The sequence below is a fragment of the Phaethon lepturus genome, unplaced genomic scaffold (genome assembly GCF_000687285.1).
Source record: "Phaethon lepturus isolate BGI_N335 unplaced genomic scaffold, ASM68728v1 scaffold2698, whole genome shotgun sequence".
Taxonomy (NCBI): domain Eukaryota; kingdom Metazoa; phylum Chordata; class Aves; order Phaethontiformes; family Phaethontidae; genus Phaethon; species Phaethon lepturus.
Genome location: NW_010559518.1, coordinates 9,259 through 32,946, shown reverse-complemented (window position 1 = coordinate 32,946; position 23,688 = coordinate 9,259). Strand labels below are relative to the sequence as shown.

Sequence of the window (23,688 nt, the reverse complement as noted above, 5' to 3'; positions counted from 1 at the left end):
AGGATAGGGTGGACCATATATTTAGGACTTCATATTCAGTTTTTTTCTTCTCACTACTGCCATGAGCAAAAGTGAGGAAATTCAGCAGCTCTTCTATAAGCTTTTCCTTATATTTCCTACAACACTTTATTTTCTGTAATTTCTTACTCATCCTTAAATTTTATGTTTGACTTTACATCTGCCTTTCATACTTATTCTCTACTTACTTTCTTATAGATAAAAGCCTGCCAGAGGTTGGACTGTTGCTCCAAACCTTATTTTTTATTGTTTTCTAATGCCTCACCCATGGCACTTGAGAGAAAGCGGCTTCACCTAAAACATAAATTGCAAGTATTATGTTTCTAACATTAAAAGCCTTACCAAGGAGGCATTTGCCAACAATCGTTTTGTAACATTAATTCTCAAACACGGAAGATACTGTCTAAGCACTTGACCTCAGTATAACTAAGTACACAGGCTTTGGTAGTTGTACACATGTAAATATATAATACATTTCATTCTTTGCCATGCTGTGGGTTACAACAGAGTGAAAAAGTATTAAGCAAAACTAGAATAGCGACATCAGACACATTAGCTGGGTCAGAGAGGATATATGTAGATATCTAATTAAATTAAAATATCTGACTGTAGTTCTCGGTCCTTTGATTATTACTCTTAAATCTCCCAGTGCAATGAAAATTATTCAGGAAAAAACACAGACACATTCAAAATAAGTACAAAAGCAGCTGCTGTTAAGTAGTTAATCTAGAATTAGACTAGCCTTCAAACTCCTTCACAGCTTATCCTGAAAGGAACAAAACATTTCATCTTTCAGAGGCAGCAACTAAGACTGTGATGTTATCTTTCTAACAGTACGGCTTTGAACTGTGACATTTATTCTGACTTCCACATTCATTCCTATTGCTGCTTCATGCTGAAAGAGGTCTTCATTCATATTTGCAGATATTCTTTTGTCACTGTTATTCAACCTTTACCTTGAGGCTTTCTTTTCCCCCACAGAAAAGTGTTTTTATGAAATTTGGTCCATTGAATTTCATGATCACTTCTGAGAGCAAAGAGCACTTTATGATAGCTTTATCTCTGCAACAAAGAGTCAGAAGGGATCTGACCGATGCGGATTCAAATATTTAAAAAATTGTCACTGATTGAGTGATACTATCTATATGAAATCGTTTGAGGACATAAAGGTGAACATTTGAGGTGATATTCTAGCCCATCTAAACTCAAAGCTTTACTAACAATTTTAATGGACCCCACATTCTGCCCCTTCCTTCTAGTTATCGTTCTTCACTGAAAAGATAACTAACTGATAAATAAAAATGGGAGTAACAATTCCTTTCCGTTTTTTCAACATAGTGAGTAGAGAGTACCAGGTAGGGGAACAGAACAGAAATAGGTGACAGGACAAAATGATCAAGTGACTGTGAACACAGCCTGATTGATAAACAGGGATGATTTGAGCTGCTAAGAGTTCTGAAAGGGGAGCACTGTGCCACACAAGAGCAACACGTCTGCAGAGCTAGTCTTCGAGCGCAGGGAAATCTCTGGGCAGAAAGGGCATGGTTCAGAAGAGGCTGAAGAGGCATATTTTAGCAGTGCTACTTTATAAAAATGAAGTAGCAAGGGAGAAACATCAATGTGTTTATTGAGAAGAAATGTAGGAGTTTAGACAGAGGATCATGTCTCCTCAACTGTCCTTTTCCCTAAAGCAGATCCAGCTGTTGCTTCTTTTCTTCACTTAATCATCCTTTGTAAGAACCCAGTTAGTTTCTCCATTTCCCTTTCTTCTTTCTCAGTCATGTTCCTGATGATTGGTTCCTGTATTTTTCTGTGAATAGCAGTCTGTGAAGAAGTAAAAATCTTAAAACACGCCACGTTCCTCTTCCTTCCCAGAAGAACAGATTCCTCTGCACTGCCATTTAAAGAGGGAGTAAAGGAATCAAAGCAGAAGCAGAGAGCTAAGAAGGGAATGTGGAGGATCTTAGAGTGGTATAGCATTTAAAGGCAATTGTTGCGTTCCTGCCGAGTTGTGCATGGCTGACCAGTGCAGTGTCTAATGCTTGGATGAAAGTCTCTCCTTTGCTCTAAGTAATTAAAAGGTGTCAAGCTAATAATAATTTTTAAAAAAACCCTATACTTAATGAAAGGATATTATTGAAACAATTCCAGAAGATAGAGAACCTGTAAGAATAGACTGAAAACTAAGAACAATTGATTTTAATGTGGTTAATTAGTTTTCATTTTCTGAGCTGTCCACTTACACCGATAAATACAACAGTACTTTTACAGCCCCTATTTATCCCACTTTTGAATCTTTCAGGAAGTTTCCATGGCAACATCATGCCAGTCCATCAAAGCAATTAGCGGTAAGTTGGTGTGTTACCTGACTCAGCATCTCATGATGACTAGCCTATTGGTGAGAAACACTCAGCCCATTACTGTTCTGTCTAGTGTTTTGCAGCCTTTTGTTCAGTTTGGTGTTTCTATATTCTTCTACTTGGCGGAAGGAAATTATTGAAGAGTAAAAATTTTGTTAGAAAGACTCACATTTGTTATAGGATTTCTTGGATTTACTGATTCCTACAGAGTCTATCTAAAGATGGACAGAAAGTAACATTTTATTTCAGTTAAGGAGTCTTGTTGCAGGAGCAAGAAAGGAAACAGATTCCAAGAACAGCAGTCTGTGATGCTTTTCGTTTTCTTTAGAGAATGCTGAACCACGCCAGGTCTTTAGCTGACGCAGATTGGTCTGCCTTTCCCAGTTTCGCTGCCTTGGCTGGCACACTGATCCTCCTTCTCCTTTCTCTCCCATGCCTACTCCAGCCATCCTTATGAGAGGAGGAACAACAATCTCGGGTTAGGCTCCTCTCCCACCACACACCTGTGCACGGTCAGAGGAGAGTAGACAACGCAGGATGTTGGGTATTCAGCATAGCTCCCAGATGGAACACAAGATATTATCTCCATGTCGATAGCAGAATTTGTTCTGCAGTGACTATAATTTTAGTCATTTATACTGAAGCGCATGAAAAAAAGAAGACAAGGAACTACAATGGTCCTTTTTTATATAAAAGGATAAATAGAGCATTTTATTAACACTTTTTGCAGCAACAAAAGTGACACAGTCCACATCTTTTTCATTAAACACAGCAAAAGCTATGGTCACATTTTACATCACTTTGAGGCACAAAGCAAAATACTTTTTTCTTAAGGTCAAGGTATGATTTGCATTAAAAAAAAGGAGAAGAAACAATCCTCAAGTTGTATATTGCAGTAGCAGGGTTTCCAATCACTAGCACAATACAATGAACAGACCAAGAATCCAGAATGGATTATTACATACAATAATAATCATTTGATTGAATTAAGAAATGGATCATTGTTGTCTTTTTAGAGTATTAAGAAGTGGTCTGGTGTTGCTAACTTCAGTTGGTTTGGTTTGGTTTAAGCCCAACAACCCCAAATATATACAACAAGCTAAATGAAGGTTAATATATAGTCTAGAAGATTATGCACTTCATAATGCATTGCACTTATTGCTTGGTACACTAATGTTGCAGTCACTGTTGAGTTATGCTAAAAAGACAAGCATGATGCTTGTTGGCTTCTTTCAACCCAACACTAGTTATTTACCACTTTGGTTTATTGTGAGTTTCTATGTTACTCATATTCAGTGTCCATTATTATTAGGTTTAATCGAAAGACAAATACATTTTTTATTTCAGGGATTTCTAAAATAGCAACATTTTCTATAATTACAGTATCTTCAATAAACTTCTATCTATGTATACAACTGTGGTACGATGTGTAAAAATATGAAAGCTATTAAGGGAAGAATAAGGGTTAAATTATTCTCTGTTTCTTCTATTGGCTTCAAAATATTCTGCAAAACAAATACATCCTTTTTCATAGGGCTACTTGCTCATAGTAAATTTCTCTTTGGAATTTTGTAAAAGACTATATCTTTTTCTAGGTTATATTGGTTTTTACTCTCTCTAAAGACACCAGTACAAAGTTGGAATATACTGCGAAGAATAGAATAATAAAGCTTGATTTTTGATAAAGGGATTTGACAGTCTGCATGAAAAGTCAGACTTAACATTATATATTGTTTTTATATTAGTTGAGAAATGCAGGGAAGAACATGACAATGCCTATAAGTTCCTACAATTCTGTAAAGAATAGAAATAAGAATTTGTGCCCAAACATTAAGTATAAAACTCCTAAATAATTCCTTTATTCATCACAGAGTAGCCTGCAGCATGTAATCACGATAAACATACAATATGCCCTATTTGTTCTTTATGCGTGATACAGTTACCATTAAGGGAACTGGATCGATCCTCTGTATATAAATGCCTAGGACTCAATCTTTCTTCCTTAAGAAAGCTCTTGTCTTAGACGAACACACAATTCCTACATCGCACTGAGTAAACGTGTATTTAACACAATCTCTTTCAATACAGTGTAACAAATATATAAGTGCATTTTTAATGATCAAGTAATTTTGGCTTTCTAAAAAGAGCATTAGATGTGCCAACTTGGTTGCTTAGTTGTGCTTTAATCCTTAGTTATGAGTTTTAGCTCTTGTATACTGTAAGTATCTAATTGCCTCTAAAGTTTTGACCAGTAAACCCTTAAAACTCTAATGTTTATAGAACAAATATAACCTAATGAAAGTGATGACATGTCACAACTCATACAGATTGCACTTCGATGTTTTTTTTACAGTAAGACCTTCCTGTTTGATATGTGTTTACATGTTTATACCACATTTTATTTCTGTGTGCAAACAATCACAATGAATTTAATCACAAACACTACAAAATATACCCAATATTTAGGTCTGTTATGAATAATCTCCTTCCTTGTAGTTATATGAGTCTTGTACTTCCTCTTGTACAAATTCCTCTTTTTTCTCCCAACCATTAGGCCAGCCACCATTGACCTGGGTTGTAGCACCATAAGACTTGGTGGTACCATAATTTACATAATTCTGAGTAATGTCCCCTGTCTCTTCAGCAAGTTCATCTTCGTGAATAAAGCCACATTTCTCTTCACTTGTCTGTTCAGGGTCTGCCCAGGGTTGTTTCTCTCCTGAAGCAAATATGCCATAGAAGATAACACCTCCGTAATGAACTAAAGCGGCAATGAGGAAGACATACTGCCATTCTTCACGTGTCTGTAAAGAAGAAATTTGCTAAATCAGACTAGTGCATAGACTTATCTAACTCTTCTGAGCTGACAGATTTAAATTCAGGATTCAGGCTGTGATAGTTAGCACAGCTAAAATATTTACGTGTCAAATTTCCAATTATTTATATCCATCTTTCTTCGAAAAATCACTATTCATTAGCCTACAAAAGCACTGACCTGGTGAGCATATAGTGAAGCATGCTTCAAATTTACAAGTTCCTGAATGCTATCCCCTGGAGGTCTCAGACTCTAATATGTACATCCTGGGAAGTTGTACTATGGAAAGGTATTTTTCTTGAAACCAATAGTATTAAACTGGAAGATTTGAAAACTGCATTGCCATTTACCTTGTTCTTTGTCATTGCTCCGACAATTATAGGGCAAACCATTCCAGACAAGGTCCCGACTCCATTAGAAATCCCCATTAAGATGCTGGCATACCTCGGGGCAATGTCTAAATGGTTGACATTGAATCCTGCAATACAAAGGTCAGCAAACATTCATACCAAAAGCAGAGCATTACTTTAGCTCTGAAAAGTAATGCTCTCACTTCACCATTTTACTATGACATATTTGGGCTGTTTAATTGCACTTCTTTTTCTCTAAAGGGCTTATAATGGTTAAAGATTCCTAGAGGGTCTCTGAGTTTTCATTTTCTTTTAAAAATATACTATAAAAGGATACCAAATGTATTTTCTTCCCAAAACTGCAGTTCTAAAAAAAATCCCAGTAGTGACTATGTGGAGTGGAGAGCCCAGAAGATATTTAGGCAGGGAGAAAGTTCATATTTTGCAGTGTCATTCAAGACCAATTCATGCTGTAAATAACATGTCATTTCTTCTTCCAGCTTGCACCACTTTCCTATTGCCCACATTTTTCTTTTTGTCACACAGACCAGCAGAAGGGAGTTCCCTTCTGTTCTTGAGTTGTAAAATGGAGTAAAAAGACAATATCTATAAAAGATTTATTAATTATTTTAAAAATATTTGGTTGTTCTCTTGCATTTCCAGCAGCTTAATCCTGTTGAAATTTATGCAGTAACTATTTAAATAATCTTAGAAAAAACACTTGCTTCTCTGAAGTGATAGAACTCATTGTCCCCAAAATAAGCGCCTAAGTGAAAACAGAAGCCAAATCTTTGCATACAGAAAGATAATAAAAGGTAGAAGGCAGGCAGTATGACATGGATAGCCATTAGAGAAAGCGCAATGCACTTTTCAAGTTGTACAACCCAGGCACGATGCCTTGCAGAATACATGGGATTAAGGACAGATTTGATTAAGGAGAGTTTAGATGTTTGGCACAAAAGACAAGAGAGCCTGTTTTAGACATAAGGAACCAGCATGGGAGAGGATACAAGGATCACAGTGGGAAAACAAGGGAAGGCCAGGTGACTTGTGTCTGGGGAAGGCAAAGGCAAAGGGGTGATATGTCAGCAGGAAAGGGGAAGAGCTGAATTTTAAATCAGAAAAAAAGTGCTAGTAATTAGGCCCCAAAGTAATAAAAAAATTCAACACTAACAAAGCGTTAACTATACAGTGGGAAAAAAATAGTAAAAGGCCTATATTTAAGCAAAGACATATAAATTAAGGCATCATTGTATAGTATCAGTCCATTTGTGTTATACATTTAATTTCAAGAAAAAAATATGGTGTACATTAGCACCTCACTGAAGAGAAAGTCCAATTTGCTGCATTTGCAAAATGGAAAAGATTGAAGTATTTGAACAAAAATAATCTAATCTAAAAGATGTGGTACAGATTGTACTTTCCTTTGTAATGATCATAAATAATGTCATTTGGGATTCTGAGGTTTGTTTAAATTACTATCAACAAATAAAAAACAAATGGGATGTTCTATCTCTTAAGAAAAAATAATTTACTAATAATAGTAATACAATCTTACCAGATATGGCAAATCCACTAAAGCCTACAGCAAGCACTAAGAACGAAATAGCCACTCCTTTACTGTGAGAATATCCCACCACAAGAAGAAGAGTTGCTTCCATACCAAAACCTGGGGAAATCATAAAGAAAACCAGGCATCAGATTTAATCCTTCCTCAAATATTGCAGCCCTTAGGATATGGTAATATTTCATAGGAAGACAGAGGCAAAACATTACCTCAGAGTGGAATATACTCAGGTATTTCTTTCATCCCTAAAAAACACGTGTTCTTGCTATCTCAAATACTCCTTACTTTATTCTTTGTATGCTAATTTATTGTTACTTCCTGTCAGTTTGAAGATGAAAAGAAATACTCGTGATTAGGTTAGGTCGTTCTAGCCAACCCCAGTGGGAATATACACTTAACCTGCTTATGAATTTTGCAGCCCGTATCACAGCCAGGGTTCAGTTTATGTGGCTTTAACCTCTCAGAAGTCAGATACATAATCTCAGGTTGTTGTCTGGGCTCTCTTAGTGCAGAGGGTGTTCAGATGAGAAGCTAAGGTTCAGTAAGTAGCTAAGGGTAGGAAAATTACTCTCCAAAACCTCATCCGTTTCTTTAATAGCCTAAATGCTTTTTCAAATACCAAACATCTGTATTGAAACTGGGAATAGGAACAACTGTGTTCACTTTTATTTAGTAACCACCTCTGTAATACCAAGAAAATGCACCAAGTATTGCTTCATAAGTACATAAACCCATGTAGTTTGTTTGTTTATTGTATACAACGTACTATAAGGACACTGAATCTGTACAAGAAGCTTTTTAACAAAATAGGAAGACTTACCTCCACAGTTCATTATCTTTCTCACAGTAGTGGTTGAAAGAATCTGCCTGCTTCTTAAAAAGTCTGCAATTTGTCCCCCAATAGGAACAATAATTGTCATCACTAAATGCGGCACAGCAGATAAGATACCCACCTAAAATAATCATTAGAAGTAGCAGAGTATAAACCATAAGAAAATACTGATTTTTCATTTTCTGAAGCTTTCAGCAACTAAGTAATTGTTTCTCTTTAATTTCAGGCTATGTGCTAAAACTAAAAATCTTAACTTGGTTTATTAAATGAAAAAAGCTCATGATCTTAAGTTGTCGTATTTTATGAAGGGCAACCAGAGTTTTTAAGACCCTCTGATGACATGATACTTTCTGTTTATAAATTGTTTTCACAGTTTATATTTAAGCTAATGGCTTTTTCCCCCTGACTTATAGCCCCTCTGCCCTTTCTTTTCAGAAAATTTATCATCAAATGTGTCGAACTGAATTGCCACATTTCTGTTGGTGATGTGTTTGGTGTAGCATCGCCCAGCAAACCTAACATGTCTAGACAGATTCCCTGTGGATCACCCTCACGTGCACCATGGCCATTTGCCTTTGCTTTTGACCATCCCTCAAGCTTCAAATTTCACGTGGGCAAAAGATATATCTGAGAAACTCTGTACGTAGTGAAAGACAACATACTAATATCCATCAACAAAATTCAAAACGATATGCATACAAGCAAAGTAAGACATAGTAATTTTGTGATGACTGTTCCAAGATATGATAATATATTTGAAGACCATTCCTTCAAAGCAGGATAGGGTATCTGTGAGCGTGGCACCAACTGCCATCTGCTATCTCCTGTCAGCATAACTGCCTTGCAGATCGTTTGGTTTAGTACGCACGGCATTTTGTTCCAATAGGGAATTCAGATTATTGTGTATATCTGAAAAAATGCTTAAGCACAGGGTTTTTTTTGCATAATTCCTGTCTGAACAGTGTATCAGCTGGCGTGATGTTTGACTTGAGTTCTGAATTGACTTCAGTCTCACAGTGTGCAGAGCAGACAGACTCCATGACAACAAAAAGAAAACAAGTTTTTTCTATTCTTCAGTTAAAGTTGTGCAAGTATGTATTTCACGGCAGTTTATATATGTGGCAACTAGATTGTTACAGCTAGCTTGATGTTGATAGATGTTTCTCCCAATGAGCCAGATGTTAACTATGAGGTAGCTGTGGTATTGTGGTTACTGCTTTGAGGTGTTCCTGACTAAATCATAACTATTCATTTATGAGCATCCATACCCACAGCAGGTGACTTTGCTGTCATTATTTACAAAGTTCCACATTTCTTTGAATACGCTCAAAGAAAAATCTTCTAGAACAAAATGATCAGATTAATTCTATAAAGTGTGACCATTCTTATTGCAGGCATAACAGATGATGCTTCAAGTATAGCAAAGCTTCTTAAAATAACTCCAGCTAAAGATGGAAGCCTATCTTTAAATGCAGGATGGCATGACATAGTTTTGACAATACTCCACAATATGGCAATTTGGAAGCCACTTGTCTAGTTGTCACTTACACCACAATTTAGGTAACAACACCCCATGGAACAATATCAAAAGAATACAGGTCTCTCAAAAACACAAGCCCCCAACACCTTCACAAGAAGGAAATCAGTATTAGTAGAAAGCTTACTACACACTCTGAGGGCTTATTTGCATGTACCCATATTTACATTACAGGTCTGATGCAAAATTTGTATGAATTATGTGGAACCTTAGATCATCCCTAAATCTCATATTTTGCCACCATCTCTTTTGCTTCATAAGTGAAAAAAGGGGAGCAGTTCTCATCACATTAAAGGGGGATATAGAAAAGTGATAAATTGTACTATCTTTCCTAAAACCAGGTGGTCCTGCTTTATAAAATGCACCTGGAAAAACAGAACCACTTGTCAATGCTTTCTTTGCAGCTTCAGTGAGATCCTCATGCCCTGGGGTGTCAGGGACAGAAGTGTAATGGGTCTCTCGATCCCTTTCTAATACCATGCATGGTTTCAAGCACTTAACTGAAAGCCTTTTTGCAGTATGGCCCCAAGTAGATCATCACTAAAACTCACCCTGCCTTCACCTTCCCCTGTGCAATCCTTTGTCATTGTTGTTACTTCACTTATATGTGCTGGTCAAGGGAACAGTAAGTGGGGGGGATAAGATTTAAGACTTGTAAACCCATGATAAAGACACAGAACACTTTCCTTCTCCTAGTAAATATCACAAATGTAGCTCTGATAGTTACTTAGCTAAGGTAAGGATTGTACACTATTTTTACATACCTTGCTTATTTCAAATCCAAACACCTCCTCAAAGTAAGCAGGCTGACTAATAAGCAGCAAGTAAAAAGTCCAGCTTCTACAGAAGTTTGCAACAATTATTGCATAGACTGGCATAGATGTAAAAAATTTTCTCCATGGAGTTTTGTATTTCTGAAATATAGAAAGGGGGATCCAGTCAATATTTTGATCACTATGAACTGTCTATCTTCCCTTTTCCTACCTGTAATTTTTACCTGTATTCCAACAAACTCATATATGCACAGCTTTATGTAGCTGAATTCCAATGAATTCAATTATCATAGAGTACATGCATCTTTATCATAAAATATCATCTTTATTATCATAAAGTACATACATCCACATTTGGATGATCAAGATTTAATTTAAAAACATAAGCAAGTAAAAATTACTACAAAACGCACAAGTGGAGAAACTCAGTGATACTTAAGTATCACAGCACTCATGTACAAGTGCCATTATCTCAATCATGTAAACATGAGCATGCTAAATCCAAAATAATAGTATGTCTTTAAAAGGCAATGTAGCTGTATCTAAGGCAACAGTCAGATTTTACACTGTAAGTACACAATTTCATCCAGATTTATTTTAAACATGTAGTTTAGCATTTAAATCTTAGTCCCAGCGTTCTGAGTAATGTTTTTATAAAGCCTCAGCTGAAACTGCTTGGTCAATATATTTTTTGTTTGGTTTATTTTATTTTTAAAATAAATTGCACTATGGAAAAAAAAAAAAGACAGATGGACAGAACGACAATCCTGCTGAGTCCCAGCACCTCTCCATGAGCCCAGGGTTCTGCCCATCTGTGTTGATCCAAATACAGGATCCAGACCCAGATGAGTGTTTGAAAATCACTTCAGCAAGGTTTCAGGCTGAATTTAGTGTATTGTTGATTTGAGTACTGGCTTTTCTTCAAAGAAAAACAGCTCATAGATGGATATATGAAATACCTTGTATACCTATTAAATTACACTTAAGTGAGAGCTAAGGTTGAAGTGTGACAATTAAATGAGAAGCCAGCCAGAAAAGCTAACGTGATACTATGGGAGGAATTTCAGCCTAAATATTTTAGAAGCAACTGAACTATTGATACAAACTAATCCCTTCCAAAAATTGTTTAATTAAAAAGCAACAGTAAAAAAGAGACAGAAATTATTCAGCCCGTTAGAATTATATGGACATCCTTCGAGGTATCTCATTTCATGTCAGATTTTCAAAAGCACTTATAAGAAACTATGAACACTGCTGCATGCTATTGAGTATCAACCCAGAGACTCCCTCAAGAACACCTAAAAATGTCAGCTACTAAAGAAATGACTCTAATATTTCCAGTTCCCTATTTAATCTGGATCAAAGTTTTTTTACTAAGAGAAAAATAATTTGCTCCCAAGTTCAGTCAAGAACCAATGTTCTGACCAATTAGAAAACACAACGTAGAGTGGTAGTGAGGGTCTACTGAGAATGGATGGTGTAAAAGTTTGAGCAGATAAGGCGAGGCTTAAGAACCAAATTTTTTTACTTTCTTGAGTTAGAGGGCATGGTGATAGTTTCTTTAAAGCTTTTCAATAGTTAGAGAAATAAGAAAATTATTATTTAGCATGATGGGTTTATTAAGTGTCTAGAAAATTCTCTGAGTTCATAGCTCATTTTTTAGGAATTCTTGAGAATAATCCAGTACAGAACTAAGTCAGATTATGAAAGGCTTGATAGCATGTTTCCAGCAACGTTACCATGATAATGGGGAATGTTCCTGTGGCTCTGTTGCACTTTACAGCCTTTCTTGCAAATGAAACATAGACAGTCAGGATTTGCTCTTTTTTCCTGATGTTCTGAGGACCTCAGGAAACACTGAGTAGTTCTTTTCCTCCAGTCTACTTTTAGGAAGAGGAAAACCTTCCAGAAGGGATTATACAGGAAGGAAATTAACCGCTTGAACTCAAGGTACTATGAAAGTCTCAATAAAGCTGCAATTTCAAATGTAGCTGTAGGGGCTTTTTTATATTTTGAAGTAGAAAAAGAGACATAAATTCCATGAGTGATCTGCTAGAAGAACTGGAGACCTTATTGCGGCCTTTCAGTACTTAAAGGGGGCCTATAAGAAAGATGGGGACAAACTTTTTAGTAGGGTTTGTTGCAATAGGACAAAGGGTAACGATTTTAAACTAGAAGAGGGTAAATTCAGACTAGACATAAGGAAGACATTTTTCACAATGAGGGTGGTGAACCCCTGGCACAGGTTGCCCAGAGAGGTTGTAGGAGCCCCATCCCTGGACGCATTCAAGGTCAGGTTGGACGGGGCTCTGAGCAACTTGATCTAGCTGCAGATGTCCCTGCTCATGGCAGGGGGTTTGGACTAGATGGCCTTTAAAGGTCCCTTCCAACCCAAACTATTCCATGATTCTCTTCGTGCAGAAGCAATATCCACTCAGAAATCCATCAGCAGGTTTCGGATCTCCTCATCCCCAAAAAATTCCATTGTTTTTTTTCTTAAAAAACACATGCTTTTTTTCTTAAACAAGAAGGATGTTTGATTACTTTTATTTGTTATGTTTGGGTTTTGGGGGTTTTAAAACTATCTGATAGGAAACAAGTGTATGAGTAATACTCTTACTTCCATTGCACCTAGGAGGTTGGCACTCTCTCCAATGCTTTCTTCTATGTATCTCCTTTCTTCGTCTGTGATCGTAGGATGCTTTGCAGGACTCTCATATGAAACCAAAAGCCAAAACATGTACCATACTATACCAAAGCTCCCTTTGGAATGTAAAGAAAGACTTTCAAAAGATGCACAGTAAAGTAGCAAACGAGTTAAAAATCTGTGAATAATTATAACAAAATTAAATGGCAGTTGTTGTTACTAATCTTCTACCGAGTCATTCTAACAGAGAGTCAGATCCTGCAAACAATATTTATGCAAAATATATGCCAAGCTGGACCACACTGAAGTTTTCTTTGTTTCATTTACAGAATGATTTCATTGTAAGTGAATATTCACTGATATTTTAACATCAATTTGTACAATGCAAGGCAATGAAACAGCTTCCGTTTCATTTCACCAGACTGTAAATGAAATCCCATTCTGCTTTAAGCCACTGTTGTTTGATTACTGCACTATTTTTTTTTACCTGCAAAATACAAGATTGTGACATTGTTTTCAACATAGCAATGCAATTCCTTAGTAGTTTATTAAATTTTTATAAGGTTTTGCCCTAATTCATATCAGTTTTACACTGCAGAATGAACTCCTTCGGGACATTTTTTTTCCATCAGTGTAAGTTGAGGTAGCACAACTAGTGCGAATGAAGTTATGTAGGTCTTCAGATAAAAATCAAGACATCTTAGTCAGGGCAGGTACTCTAAACTTCCAGTAGTAGAAATGAAAGAGCAACATTAAGTGATTGGAGATTCTATAGATCTGCATACCAGTTTGCACTTCTTGTACTAGAAGTGATGAAGGTTTCACCATGAACTAGCTTCTCTTCTTTAATAATGTTGCTTTCCTACTCTCTCCTTTAAATTCTGTTCTTTCATTGCCCTTTTCTCTAGACTCTATTTTTAGCTTAACCAATCCACTTCTTTTTTTTATGGCCTCTTAACAATAGCTTTTAGATTTTTAGAAAGGGTAGAGTAAGGTGATACAATATTGGAGTGAGATGAGCAAAAATGCATACCATACACATAGAACACAGAAGACCACCCAGTATATTGCACTAGAATTCCAGCTAAAGGCATTGCAATAACAGCTCCTGCATAGGAACCTACAAAACAAGACAAGTGTGGATGAAAAGGGAGAAAAATTCAGTCTCAAAATACTTTCATGTTACAAACGAAAGAAAGAGGAAAACATAAAGTTACTTACCACAAAAGGAAGTGGTTGCTAACCTACTTCTTTCTAATGGGGGGGCCCACTTGCTCCAAATACCATGGCAGGCAGGGTAGGTGACCCCCTGGGGAATGGGTGTGCCACAAGTTAGCTAATGCTGATCAATCACTCAGTTCATTGTCTTTGCATGATTTATTTTTTTTTATTTGCTACGAACAAGAAGTTGAGAATGCTTTGCATTTCTATAGTCAAGTCTGAGCACAGCCATAGAGGAACCTCAATTTCTATTCAAGTTGAAAGGGGTTTTGTATATCACTCCAAATCATTAAAGAGGCCTTATGAAACAGATATAAAGCATAATTATTTCCTTTTGCTCCCCCTCCCCCTTCCAGGAAAGAATTGCAGAGAAACAAAAAGAAAGAATCTTAATGCACAAGTACCAGAGTCCAAGGAAGGCTGAAAGCACAGACACTCTGGAGTCTTTCTAATGCTGGGCTCATTTCTCCACCCTTCAGTTTTGGTGGCCATCTAACAGTTTTTGATCTAACATTTCAAGTGTCATTTAGGAAATACAGATTATTGCTCCACTGCTCTAAAACTAGAAAATAAGATCAATAAGAGCTTAAAAAAATAATGTTGAGAGAAGTTTTTCACTATCTTTGTCTCTAATTAACTTTCTTGAGCACTTAAAGCAAATAATTGTCTGATATTAGTTGGTTTGATTTTAAACCAGTTATTTCTATGTAGGTCTCTCTTCAAAAGCAGCCTTTAGCTTTGCAATAGGAAAACTACACAGAAATCATGGCATCTTGCAGTGTTGAAATTTTAGAAAAATTAATATGACATATACATGAATTTTCCACAAAATTCTTGTTTAAAAATCATTATTAGGAAGTATACATGGTTATATAGAGTTACTTTTCTCTTAATTTGATGTTTTGTTTCCTGTGCAAGAAGTAGAGAAAATTAATAACTTTCGGCAAATGTTGAGATTATCATAAATGTTGAGGTTATCAGCCTCAATATACAAAAAAAGGTTGTAAAATGCATTCTTCTGTTTTGAAAGAAGATCCTATTACCAATTTCATGTTCACTTCAGTCTTTTGTTAATTTTTCAAAAGAAATATAAAAATGTAATCTTAAGATTGTCCTGATTTATTGTAAACCTGTTTGAGACATTTTGCATTCACATTTCCTTTGAGCAGTATCACAGAATACTAAAATAGTCTAAAATAGCTATTTTATTTTGTAATTACCCACTTGCTTCTGTTCCTCTCCTCTTTGCACTTAAACACACCTCTGTACATGCAGATCACTTTTCAGGAATGGTTCCATATTTATACATGTAGAGTTTAAGAATGTGATGGACAGTTATGTAACTTTCAGGTACATTCTGCACCCTCGTTTGGAGTCTTTTTATACAGTAAAGTGCATGAGTTAAAATCAGCTCACGTAACAGAAGTGTGTAGCCCTGAGGAACAAGGCACCAGCAATCTGTCTTTCAGTAAAGAAAAAACCAAACAAATAAATTTAGAAGGCAGGGTCAATTTTTTTCTCTCTTAAATCACAGTAAATCTCTCATTCATACCAACAAGAGCATGGGCAGGGCCTATGATAGAAGCTTAATTCTTTATTATAGATTTAATCTGTGAGGCTGGACAGCAAATAACTGGTGAGAGTAGCACCAGTATAAACCCTATGCAGTACTGGATTTCAGTGAAGCTGCAGTGTTAAATACATATCTCACTGGCTTCTCCTCAGGATGGGAAAACTTTGGGATGTAATTTCATAGAAGAAGGAAAATCGAATAGTTGTAATTCATACATTGAAAGCCATTACAATGAAAATTAGTAATAAACTGAAAGCAATTTTTGTTTTCCCCTGAAAAGTTACAATTGCTAATTAAAAACTAACAAACATCTATCACATTTACTGGTTATTGTATAATTTGTCCGTACCTCTACAAGGCCCTGCAAGATCCTAACGAAGATGACACACCCGTAGTGCACCCTGGCTGCAGAAGGTATTAACATGTTGAGGGAAGATGTCAGCAGTATAGCAGCACCAAATACTCTGCAAAGGTGGAAAAAAAAAGGAAAGGAAGTAACTTCAGTGTTGTTCCAATTGACTTATTCTATATATGCTCAGATATCAATATAGATGTATTTAAACAGATGTTCTTTAGGTAGGGGATATACTAACAACTGCTGGACTGGGTTAGTGTCTACTTCCATCTAGTGTAATAAATTGTCTGATAAGACCCAGACCAAACATGGACATATACATCTATTTAGCACAATTTCCTAAGGAAATACATCTTATATATATACATCTTATATATCAGAGGTATAGATCTTATTCTCCCTATAAATCCCCATTCTTTCCTTTAATTTTCACATCTGTTTTGACCAAATCTGATTGAGTTCACTACAGTCTAGAGAAATTAGAAATTAGGTTTCCAAATGGTTTGCTAAAATAGGTGGCCAAGTGAAAGATAGATTTATGTTTCATTAGTGCTTTAATTGTAAGAAAGTGGCACCATGCATTCACTATTTAGAAAGCAGAAGAGAATCCACTTCTATAAATGCCAAAGCAGCAGGAAGAATTTCAAACAGAGCTGGGATTTTCATAGACACAAGAGTTAATCAATCTGGAAACACATATCCGTAGAAAACAGATCATTCTTTCTGCTGTTTTTTCAGAGGCTACTCACTGAATATTGCTGATTTTGACTCCAGCAGCACCCTAGGAATTGCTTCAGGTAAGGCACATTACAAGGTCCGAGCATAAGTGTGAAGTGATGATTCATTTTCAAAATTCCACTGCTTTGCCTGAATTTCAATTTGATTTAATTAATATCTGGCCCTGGTAGGAGGAAGCCTTTTCTCCAGCATTATTGTGTCATTTTTTCATGTTCATTCATTCCTTTCTTGTGGAAATAATCCATTTTTTCCCTCATTTTCCTTTCAGTGGAACTAGTAGCAATGACTGGCCGCTTTCTTTATACAAAACTATGTAATGCTAAGACAAATCCTGAAGATGTCTTAACATATGACATCACGGTATCTGATGTGGAACTGATTTGACAGAAACCTTTAACCTTAGCATGTGTTCTTCAGAAATTGGTACAGTGCCATAAGTTAGTGAGAAACAGACCATGGGCAGGAAGCAGCGATAATTTTCAAGACAAAAATTCTTCCCAAAGACATCTATGTTTCACATTCTCTATTTAGAATTACAGCCTGATACGAATCTTTAAATAGCAAACTGAGTATACTCCACTTCTATTTGACAAATATTAAAGGGCAGCAGAAAAAAAGCCTCTTGGCACGGTAGGGAAGCTTTGTTAAATAGCTCTAAATCTGGTCTCCTCATTGTGTTCCATGTGATCCCCATCTCGTGTTAAACAAGATCTAGCTGGCTGTGCAGCACATTTCTGGCTTGCTTTGGCAGCATGTTTGACACATTTACTGGGACTGACTGGTGCATGTGTTTGTGTTGCACTGTGTTAACTATTTTGGCCTGAATTCTGTCTTTACTCTTAATTTCTTTATGTATGAGTTTCTACTCCAAAAGTACATGCAGCTCATTTCCTTACATTTTAATACCCCCCATATGTTCACATAAACCACAGTGGTGTCTTGGTTTTAATTTGCTTTTTTTCTTCATTTATTAATAAGAAGAGTTTCGACTCCTAGGAGCTTTGCTTGTGATTTTTACAAATTCCTTTAAAAAGTTAGATGTTCCCGTTAGCGATTTTTGAAGAGCAATAGACTGTAACTGTTCTAAAGGTTCATTGAGAAAATCCTTATTTGCTTGAAAGCAGGAAGGAAGAACTACTTGGTTTGTAGCCTTTCCTTTTCTGAATAGATACTATTTAGCTAAATGCCTAATGCAGCAATATGGTTTTAAATTTGTGATTGCGCACAGACTTGCTGGAGCAGATTCTTAGCTGGTGTGAATCATTGCAACTCCTTCTAAATCTCTATTCCTGTTAAAATCATGTTAAGAGAAATTATTAGGAAATGCCATCTCTTTCTAAGGTTGAGATTTGAAAAATTGTTATGGTATGTAACTCTTTCTTGGAGGAAATTTAGTCTAGTTTTTCAATTCTGTATCTGAAATCAGCTTCCATTTGCCACAATTGAAAGCTGTGTTTCCCAGAATTGCCTTTGTTCTCATGATCACTAAAAAGAAGCTGTTTCCTTGAGTCTGTTCCTTCTAGAAGAGAAAGGAGAATGCAATTTAAAGAATGATCAGAAACATACATCTTCCAAATGAAAATCTTGCCTGTATTTAGACACGCAAGTACCAGTGAATATTTAGTTACATCAAGAAGCTGTGAAATAATTCCACAATGTCACTCTAAGTCAGTTCTCTCTCAGAACTATGCTTTGTCGGAATAGCCTTCTCAGAAACAGATCAATTCTTCCCCAAAAAAGTCTATGGATTTAAGGGTAGAATAAATTAGAGTTAATTTATGATTCTTGTCAGAAATGGCTTTTTTATCCTTTTTTCCTGAATGCATAGTAAAAGCGGTACCATGAATTTAGTGCATGCCTATTTTAGTGAGTTGGTTTCCTCTTAGTCAAGAGCAAATACATCTTCCTACATTTGCTTTGCGTCTCTCAATGCACATCCATAAATATAATCAGTATTTCTCCTTTGTGCTCTTTTGTCTTGTTACATTTATTTTTACCTCCATAAATACTGAATTCTTCTTCCTAACAGAGTATTATGATATAGTTCTGTTTTTTTGTAGAAACTTCCCATTTTATTGTTTTAAATACCTCAGCTAACTACATTTATTATGATTTAGATCAAGTAAGAATTATTTTCAGCTACAATAAATCTAAATATATTTGAATGCTGCTCACATCCTGATGTATTTAATTGGGAAATGGAACATTCTGATTGTTTCTAAGGCATTTCTAAGGTGTTTTACTGACCCAGACATCAAATCCCAAACTTGTGTTGTTCTTTTTTTGTGCTTACCTTTTTGTTATGTTTATTAAGGTAGTGATTTTATGACTGTTATGCTCTTTAGTTTCATTTCTGCTTCTCAAACAATTCTCGTTTGCTCAGTTTTGCTGCAGTGTTATCTCCAAGCATGCGTTAGAAACTGTGTTTCTAGATCCTTATGTTTCCACGGCCAATTGACAGTATGTGGGGTTCCATAGTTGTATTTATTGCAACTGAAGATGGATTATGTTCATTCTCACACAGACATGGTTCCCTGTTTAAAATAAGACTTTCAGTCTGTTTAGGAGTGTTCACTCCTACCCACATGCATTCTTTATACATGTATCTGTTTCTCCTCTTAATATTCCGATACCATCTGGAACGGATAGGTGTGGCCCTTATGGGATACACAGTCTTAAAGCTGCCATACCTTGTTGTGCATTTCTTCAGTCGTGCTTTTGGCAGTGGCATGGGCTTGTGGAGAAAGCTTTATACCTCAAGCACAAGCACCACTAGAGTTCGCTTCTCTTTCAGGGTGAGCCAAGCCTTGCTGCATGGTGTCCCTTGGATTGAGCTCAGCCAAGGAAACCCCTGTAGCTGTGCTGTTGAATTCTCATTCAGAGATATCCCTGAACATCCTTTTCATGATGGGCACACTCCAAACCCCACAAAACATATCTTAATGCCATGGCACAAATGAAGAGCTTTAATAGATTGACGGTAAACTCTGGGAAAACTACAGGATGCCACAGAGACAGAGCAGGAGAGGCCAATGACATTGCCATCATTCTCGGCCCTGGCACTAGGAGGGAATTAAAAATGCCCTGACATGCTTTCAGCAGTCCTTAGACTTGGGGGAAAATTCCTTTATGACCTGAAATCAGCAACTGTGTAACCATATATAAAAAAAAAAATAACCGTATGTAAAAGACAACAAATTAATAAATACAGTAGTAGTATGTCAAGGAGAGGAAAAAAGGTAAATCCTGGTCCTCCTAAGTGACCAGAATAACCCCTGAAACAAAGAATTATGCCTTGCTTATCTATTTCTATTTCTAGACTATGTAGACTCAGTCCCAAAAGACAGAATCTAACATTGATCCTCAGTGTTTTACTGACATTGGCATTATATGAAGGTCATGAGCTGTGACTTAGTCCTCCTGTAATACAAGTAGTAATAATAGCAAAATCATATTTGACTAAGAGACGTTTGGGATGGGAGCAGAGGAAGGAAATGACTCTGACAATTCAGGAAAAATGCTTAGAATGGAATGAGGTTGCAGGAGGAATTAATCTTTTTGGGGTTCTATCCAATTGGCTCTTTCTTCTCTTTGGGGACAAACTAAAGAGAAATAAATGTATTTATTTTCATCTCTGGATTTCTAATCTCTGCATCTGTGCACCCCTGCTATTCTCGTCTACCTTTTCCAGGCAATTCATATTACATGAGCCTTCTGCATGGAACTGTGTTATAGATCTTGTTACTCGGCTGGAAGAAGTGCCAGCTCAAAGAGCGAGCTGAGAACAGTGGGAGCAGAGATGCATGCCAAATGCTGAATGCCAGATGGGTGACGTACTGGGTTACACATATGATATCTGAAAGCAAGGGGTCCTGGTCGGAAGCATCCTTTTACCCCAATGACTGGGGAGTGAAAATTGCTACAATGGCTCCATAAAGCTAAAACCCTTTTCATATGTCTGTGGGGAGAAGTCAATTCCTCAGCTGTCTGAATCCCTTGTATTTCTATTTATGTCATTTTTTAATATAATTGACAAATTCAACAATTATCTATGTGCTTATTCTCTAAATAAGTAGCCCAACTTTCTGAAAATGAAACTGTTATGGAAACCAACTAATATGTTTGTTCTAAAGCATATGAAGTACCTTAACTAAAGTTTATCCTTTAAAAAAAATAAAAAACAAAGATTATGTCTGTATGTTCAAACCAGCAGTTTTTAGTATTTATGTAAAAGAGAAAATACTATAGGTTTAAGTTGCTTAAATATATCCTATATCAATGAATTATGAATGCCATTTTATTAAAATCCAAACTAATTAAAGAATAGTGAGTGTTGATCATTGACAGCTGCAAAACAAGATTGCAGATATTTTAATGGATTTACACAGAGAACTATGAAAGCATAGAGGGTTTCACATCACTCTTCATGATAACATAGAGAAGTTTTGAATGACTTCAGTAGAAAATTCTTTCAGGGCTGTAACTGAATAATTTTCATCTCCAAAAAGCCACTAATCATAATTTTGTGGAAGACCTATCTACAGAATAGGAAAGCTTGATTATTTTGTTAGTTTTCTAGGGCATTGGGGTGGGGAGTAATAGCATTTCACACTGCTACAATAAATTAAATCAAAATATTATAAGGTGGTTTATTCTGACTGTAAACAGGAACCTATGGAAAATGTAGCCCATATTCTTTTCTGGGATGTACAACATCTGCACCTAACAATTTTACAGTAATAGTGATCATGTTATAAAGGACATTATTTTAATTGGGTAAAGTATCTGTATTGAACAAATACCTTATTTGTAAACAGAGATAAAACATTTTTCCTAGTCTTAGATGAGAGTCCTCTGTTAGGTAAGGGTGGAAACCAAAGAGGTGTGAAAGCATGAGTTTTCCTTGCAAAGTTTTCCCAACCTAATTTAAAGGTGAGATGAAAATTCTGTCATTAAAAAAATGAAATTTATTTGCATTCAAGTTGGTGAGCTCATTACTGCCATTCCTTTTCCTTACAGAAAACACATAAAATAGGTTGAGCAAAGACTTGTTTTACCAAATATATATAAAAAATAAACTGAGTCTTGACTATTCTTTGTTGCTTTTTCTTGAACAGTGCTTGTTTGGGAAAGTCCCAGAGCAGCTGCTGCTTTGAGCATCTGAACATGTATTGCGCAAAGCACTTTTTAGACTATTCTGTCAGCTCAAGATTTCTAAAATTTATTATCTTTTGCTCTGACTCTACCTACAATCATTCATCTTTGACACACCTCCTCCTGCAAAAGGCCAACAACACAACATAGAACTGATTATGTTATATTTTTATGCAACCGGAAGAATTTCTTGTCTGAGAGGAACTGCAAGGCTGAATGCTGGAATAAATACTTAATTTTTTGAGTAAAACATAATGTCTAAGGAGAAACAGGACAGGAGTTAGCTGGAATGCCTGTAGGCATGCAGCAGTTTTTCAGAATCCTTCCTTCTGCAAATGTTGCTAGCAATGACAATTTGTGATCATCCTTTTTAACTTATTTTTTTTCCTTTGAGTTATGCAGTGACTGAATATATAGAAATTTCAGGTGTTTAGCTGCCAGTTAACACTTCCCTTCTTACAAAGCATATCTCTGCCCATATCAGGTGAGATGATGATGTTCTAAGACTTTAATACAGATCATGAACATTTTGAGAACCTGAATCTGCTGTGGTTTGATATGCCAGCTTTGAATATAAATAAATCCCAAAATATTAACAAGTCTTTTAGCAAAACTGACCATGCAAGGACTGGATTGAGCACCAGAGTGAAATGCCATGCAGAGACTAAGTCAATGTGTATCAGTAACACAAAGTCCCTTTAGGCTTCTGCCTTCTCCAAGCCCCACTAATGCAACTGACTCATACCGGTCAAACCAAGACCCTAAATAGTTCTTAGGCTGCACCTTCCTTTGCCTGTTCACAGACCTATTTTTGATATGTCAGTGCATATTTTATGAAAAACTTAGGCTCTGTTGGATGACAGCATCATTGCAGTTGATGCTGATGTAAAAGACTCCTGGGTCATTAAATTCCGATCGTTGCTCTTCCCAGCAAGTGCATTACATCATCCTTACATTCATAAGCAGATCAGGTTCCATCTCAGAAGTAATTAGCATTTGCCCTACTTACTTTGAAGGCCTTTCCAGCTTGTTACTTCCTATATGCAGTAGATACCTTGTACCCATGCTGTTTTATTTTAGTGGTTTTAATCTCTGCAGTTTACCCCAATAGCAATCCCATTTTCTTTCTTTTGCATCGCTAAGCAAGCCACGCCCTCTTCATCTCATCTTTATTCTTCATTTGTTCGCCTTGCCACTCCTCTCTCTCTCCTGTTTGAATTCAGCTGGGGAATCTCTCAAACCTGCAGTTTCATTTTACAACTCATTATATCTGTATATATCTAGATAAAACTCTGACTCTTTCCTTCTAGCTCATTAGCTTTGGGATGGCTTCCTCTTTAAATATGTAATCTGCTAGATGATGTTTCAAACCAAGACCATCTCATTCAAATTACCTTACCCAGTTCCAGGTCTTAGGCTGTGATTCAACTGTCTGTTGATTTAGAGATATATAATACAGTTATCGAAGAAATCATCTGGTTTTAACTTTGAAATATTTTGTGGAGCCAATTGGGAGGATAATTGCTATCTGTTGGAATCAAACGCTGTATCTATACGGCTTTGTGGAGTGTTTTCTGACATACAGGCTATGTGTTACACCTGATTGTACCTGGACTGCTCAGGATAAATGTAGATTCTTTCAGAGCAAAGTGACTGTGACATCAGTGGTTTTAGGCAACCAGCTTGAAGAGCATTTTTTTTTTCATGAAATCCAGTGTACATATTGTATCAGGGTGAAGTATCAAAGC

General features: G+C 36.3%; 1 protein-coding gene across 1 annotated transcript in view; it reads right to left on the bottom strand.

Moving 5' to 3' along the window:
• Positions 1-4,013: 4,013 nt before the first annotated feature.
• SLC17A6 (solute carrier family 17 (vesicular glutamate transporter), member 6) overlaps positions 4,014-23,688 on the bottom strand; it is a 28,793-nt gene continuing 9,118 nt past the window's right edge. The window contains exons 2-10 of the mRNA XM_010293367.1: positions 16,043-16,157; positions 14,121-14,208; positions 13,933-14,019; positions 12,873-13,015; positions 10,244-10,393; positions 7,931-8,063; positions 7,102-7,212; positions 5,544-5,671; positions 4,014-5,182 (exon numbers count right to left, since the gene is read on the bottom strand). Coding sequence (XP_010291669.1) covers positions 4,850-5,182; positions 5,544-5,671; positions 7,102-7,212; positions 7,931-8,063; positions 10,244-10,393; positions 12,873-13,015; positions 13,933-14,019; positions 14,121-14,208; positions 16,043-16,157 — 1,288 coding nt within the window. The 3' untranslated portion in view covers positions 4,014-4,849. The remainder of the gene's footprint in view (positions 5,183-5,543; positions 5,672-7,101; positions 7,213-7,930; positions 8,064-10,243; positions 10,394-12,872; positions 13,016-13,932; positions 14,020-14,120; positions 14,209-16,042; positions 16,158-23,688) is intronic.